This window comes from Peromyscus californicus, unplaced genomic scaffold (assembly GCF_007827085.1).
Source record: "Peromyscus californicus insignis strain IS unplaced genomic scaffold, ASM782708v3 Scaffold_11__1_contigs__length_118956290, whole genome shotgun sequence".
NCBI lineage: Eukaryota > Metazoa > Chordata > Mammalia > Rodentia > Cricetidae > Peromyscus > Peromyscus californicus.
In genome coordinates, this window is record NW_026294402.1 from 15,041,324 (window position 1) to 15,046,777 (window position 5,454).

The following is a 5,454-nucleotide window of genomic DNA, read 5'->3' on the forward strand; positions in this document are numbered from 1 at the left end:
ATCCCAGCACTCAGGAGGCAGATCCAGGCAGATCTCTGTGAGTTTGAGGCCAGCTTGATCTACAGAGCAAGATCCAGGATAGGTGCTAAAACTACACAGAGAAACCCTGTCTCAAAAAGCCAACCAAATAACCAACCAACCAATCAACCAACCAACCAACCAATCAACCAAACAAACAAACAAAAATAACAACACCAGGCTTTAGACTAGAGTCTAAATACCCATCCATGAGATTTGGACCAGGATTACAGTTTCAAACATGAATTTTCCTTATGTAGAAAAGCCTCAAATTCATCTGAGAAGTAGCATTATTATTTAGATCTCTTGCTATTACTGTGTCAGTATGTATATCTTACCTAGGATGTTGGTATTGCTCATATAAGATGTTGCTCTGGATAAGACCATTAATGTATTCCACTGGCCAGCAGCATACACAAAAACTTCCAGCAGTATGGAATGAGAAGTAAGGATGATTGGGATGTACTTTATGAAATTCACAAATAACCAATAAAATACAATTTAATCAGGAATGAAAGACACAATTAGTATCAAGATATAATATATATATATATATTCAGTAAAAATATAATAAGAAATTATAAATAAATAATCATTTAAAAAGCTACTTCTAGAAGCTTAGTGAAATTTATTTGTACATTGCATATTATAAAAACTGTTTCTAATATATTTTCTATGATCAGATTATAATGAATTATTTCATTTTTAATTGAGGATTTTATAAACTCTTATAATATGCTATGATCAAATCCACACTAATTACTTCCCTTCCAATATCCTCCATATCACTCCACAACTTTCCCATCCCTAGGGCATATTTTCTTTGTTTCTTAAAAGGCTTTTGTCTATTTAGTGTTCCCTTTTATGTGGATGAATGTAGTGTCACATACTGGAGCACTGGTACCCTCTGCAATCACATCTGAACAACAAAAAACTGGACATGCACATAAGACCACCACTCATTCCAGTACAGAGACATAGTATGGCAATTATTCAACAGTTAACCATTCATGTAGCAGAGGAAAGGGCAGAAATGGTATGTCTTTGGCATCATATATAATTTGACATCTGCATTTTCCCTGAACTCATGGCAGTTATGTAGAAAAAGTTCTTGAGAGGAGAGATTTATTGTAGAATCAAGTGACAATTACTTAAAATTTGCTATATATGAAAAAACTGATGTCCTATTTTAATTCATGAATGGAACAATTGATAACTTTGGACTGAAACCCATTTCATGTTCATTTTAAAATCTTATTTATCTAAACTAATTGAATTCTTAATGTATTAAATTTTATTGATGATGACACATTATAGTAGATATTCTTACTATGACAGGTAGATTCTCAGTACACATTTATCAAGTTGCTCAAAATCTAAGAAATAAATTGCAATTCTCTGGTCACCAATAATACTATCAAATAGATGCATGTTGTTTCAGTTGTGTTCATAACGGTACGGTTTACCAACTGTAACTACTTTTGAAAGCTCAACAGAAAAAATATAAAACAATGACATCTGTAATTTTAGGTTGCCTTTCTATATATTGTGGATAAAGCAATTGCTCTAAGAACTAAAGTAATAAACAGATGGAACTTAATTCAGACAATATAACATAGAAAAACCTCAACATGATTTGAAGTACACCAAGTTATCACACACTGAAGTCATTTTAGTGACTATAGGAAAGTGGAGAATTTTCACTCACTAGATTTCTACTTAATTTGAATTTCTTTAAAATGCCATATGGATAGCATAGGATACATCACAGAAGGTAGATGAATCTACCAACAAGTTTCCTCAAGGCTTCCTTCATTTCCCTATTTCGTAGGCTATAGATAAAGGGATTCAGCAATGGAGGAACTACACTATACATCATGGAAGCCATTGCTGTGTTTTGGAGAGATTCTGTTACTGCAGAGCTGATGTACACACCAAAACCTGTCCCATAGAATAAGGAAACAACAGACAGATGTGATGCACAAGTAGAAAAGGCTCTGTGCCTTCCACCAGAAGATGGTATTCTCAAGACTGAAGATATAATATAAATGTATGAAAAAACAATTCCAGTGACAGGACCACCTCCAAAGATAAAAGCTGCAACAAATATCAAGAAATTATTAAGATATGTATCAGAACAGGCAAGCTTGATAATCTGAGCAAGCTCACAGAAAAAGTGGGGGATTTCTACTTCTGTGCAGAAGGAAAGTCTCAGGACCATCAGACTATGGAGTAGGGCATCCATAATACTAAAGAAAAGGGAGAATAGAACCATCAGGACACAGGAAAAAGGGTTCATGATGACTGTATACCTCAAGGGTTTGCAAATGGCCACATAGCGGTCATAGGCCATCACTGCCAGGAGAAAATTTTCCATGCCACCAAAAATTGAAACAAAGCAAATTTGAGAGAGACATTCTTTGTAACTTATGCTGTCATCCTGTGCTTGAATGTTGACCAGCATTTTGGGGATTGTGACTGTACTGTAACAAATGTCATTAATGGACAGAATAGAGAGGAAGAGGTACATGGGTGTGTGCAGTTGAGACCCAGAGCTGATGGCCATGATGATAAGCAGGTTTCCAAGAACTGTGATCAGATACATGGAGAGGAACATGGTGAAGATGAGGGGCAGAAGTTTATGATTGTCTGTCAGTCCAAGCAGATGAAACTCTGAAAGTGCTGTTTGGTTTTTCAGTTCCATATTTTTGGTGGGAACTTTGAAAAGGATAAAGTAAAAAGAAAATTGAATTCACGAGCATCTGTGTCAGATTCACTTAAATTCCTGTTTGAATAGTACTGGCTATAGTAATAGTCTACTGATAGAAGTCTGTATTCTATTTTTTTACCAACCTCATATAAAATAGTTGGTCTTAATGCTTAAAGCACTCCCAAGATTTCTCTCCACAGTGTGAAAACTTCTGAAAATAGTGTAATATTTTTAAGAGAAAGACTTCTTGAGAAAAGACATATTTCTGAATGGAGAAAAATTAGACCTATGGTTGTCCAGAATATAGAACCTGGTAAATAAAACATTGGTTAGTATTGCCCTAAGTTTGTGTGATTATTTGACTGAGAAGAGACAAATCAAAAGTATCACTTTTCATATTTCACTCTTTCATATTTACTTTTTTACTCATGTTACTTAAGAATGAAATTTTCATAAGTTATTTGCCTTAATTTTAGAAGCTCACCTGAATATTGGAAATTGAATATCTTTCCTCAAGAAACAATGCATTAAAAATTCCAACTGTTTCTGGCTCTGAGTGTGTAGGTACTATGATTTAAACTTATACCTCACACTGAGTTACATACTCAACCTCATATCTCATGGGGATAAATAGAAAAGCTCCTCATTATTCTAGTTATTTACTTCACTGTTACTGTAATCCCAAAGATGCCTATTGTGGTAAGCATGTAGTATTCCAAGCCTCTTGTTCTCTGACTCTGGAGACCAGATATGTGACATCTCATTCTACTCATTGCATCACTGTTATTTCACAGAGATGGTGTCCAAACAGATGTGAAAATTTTCTCCTCTGCCATATAGTCCTGCAATCAGAATATACAACCTAAACACATGGGACTAAGCAGTCATGGAATGAACTCTCTGAAACTATGATTAGAAACTGAAATCTGGTTTCTTTCTGTGTGTTTTTGGTCAGATATCTCTAATGCTAAGCTAAATTACTTAAACATATAATGAGCACCTTTGCAAATATATATCATCAATTTATATATTGTCTCTATAACCAGATAGATAAATGTAGGAAGAGAGTGAATAGGTGGATGTTTATGTGTATTAATGCTTTATTTTTAAGATTAAGTAGTTTAACAGTATATGTAGTATAGCTGAAGTTTTCCTGTGTCCCACCTGGCCTGCAGTCAGGACAAATCTCTCTCATCCACTGGTCCTGTAGCCACTCAGACCCAAGTAAACACACAGAGGCTTATATTATTTATAAATTGTATGGCCATTAGCTCAACTTATTATTGACTACCTCTTACATTTACATTAACCCATAATTCTTATTTATGTTTAATCATGTGGCTTGGTATCTTTTCTCAGTTCTGCCTTCACATCTTGCTTCCTCTGTGTCTGGCTGGCAACTCCTGACTCAGCCTTCCTCTTCCCAGAATTCTCCTTGTCTGCTTGTCCTGCCTATACTTACTGCCTAGCTACTGGTCAATCAGCATTTTATTTATCAACCAATCAAAGCAACACATTCACAGCACACAGAGTGAGTGACATCACCAATCATTTCCTCTTTTCTTTGTATTTACAATGAAGGTTTTAACTTCAACATATAATAGAACAGTTATCAAGCAAGAATTACAGTTAAAATATCTAGTCTATTTGTATTTGGCAAAATTAAAGAAAATATTCTATCTATCCTATATTTGTGAGTCTAAAGTTTCATATCTAATTTATCTTTTATCATAACTAAGCAAAATTATAACTATCTAGTCTTCAACTACATCAAAGATATCAGAAGGATATAATATTACCTAAGTAAACAGGAATATTATTGTAAGCAACTTCCAAAAATCTAGAATGAAAGAGATAGCTGGCTACCTGGACAAAGCTGTTTACCCAAAGCTGTTCTGCAATGTTGGGGCATCCATTCTTCAGCCTACAGGCCTAGAGTCTGTCAGTTACTTTTCTCTGTGTCCTATAGAATGTTTGCCAGTTTCTTCTGTGAAGCAGGAACTTGAAGGACCATTTTGCCTTGCAATTCAGTGGTTACCTTCCTACCAGAGAAGCAAATAGGCAAACTGAGATCTTCTTATTTCCCTCCGTTCTTCCAAGTCCAATACCTCAGCCTTATTCCCTGCTCTATAGCAGACCTTCTGCTGTGGCATATCCTCACTCTCTGTCCATATTTCCAGGGGAATAACTAAGCATGGTGTTCTATGGAATAATCTACTTTCATCCACCTTGTGAACCCTCTGTGATATCCCTGGTCCATTACCATTCATAAGTGTCAGCCCATCCCCCCTCCTAAGTGTCAGATCACAATACACAGAAACACATTTTATCCCCCACATCCACACTTATCCGGACCCCAGAAAATTTTCCTACCAGGCAACCCACAGCTTCCACACTCTCCTAAGAACTGTAGAGGAAACAGAAACCAAGTAAGAAAGCATCCACCTAACAAAGACAAAAATAAATATCAGTACCCAGAACTATAATCTTCCCAATCCCAATACCTATATGCCAATATGAAAACATGAGCATGAAATATAATATCCAGGACAGAATCCAGAAGCTCTGACTGGACCAAGAGGTGAGTGTCTCTTCTTCTAGCCAGAGAGTCCTGTCTCTAGGACCCAGTCCATAACCTCTAGGACCCACTATCCATAACCCCTTTCCCCACCCATTGCTGCCCCAGGTACAGGCCAGCAGGAAGACTCCTGTGGGAAGGCATCCCC

The 5,454-nt window shown here is 36.1% G+C and overlaps 1 protein-coding gene across 1 annotated transcript; it reads right to left on the bottom strand.

Moving 5' to 3' along the window:
* Window positions 1-1,783: 1,783 nt before the first annotated feature.
* LOC128103025 (olfactory receptor 7G2-like) lies at window positions 1,784-2,740 on the bottom strand. Its single transcript, XM_052727087.1, has one exon. The coding sequence runs from the start codon at window positions 2,720-2,722 to the stop codon at window positions 1,784-1,786; it is 939 nt and encodes a 312-aa protein (XP_052583047.1). The 5' UTR covers window positions 2,723-2,740.
* Window positions 2,741-5,454: the final 2,714 nt, after the last annotated feature.

Coding starts and splice junctions, on each gene's coding strand:
- LOC128103025 (XM_052727087.1), bottom strand. CDS start 2,722: ATGGAACTGAAAAACCAAACAGCACTTTCAGAGTTTCATCTGCTTGGA.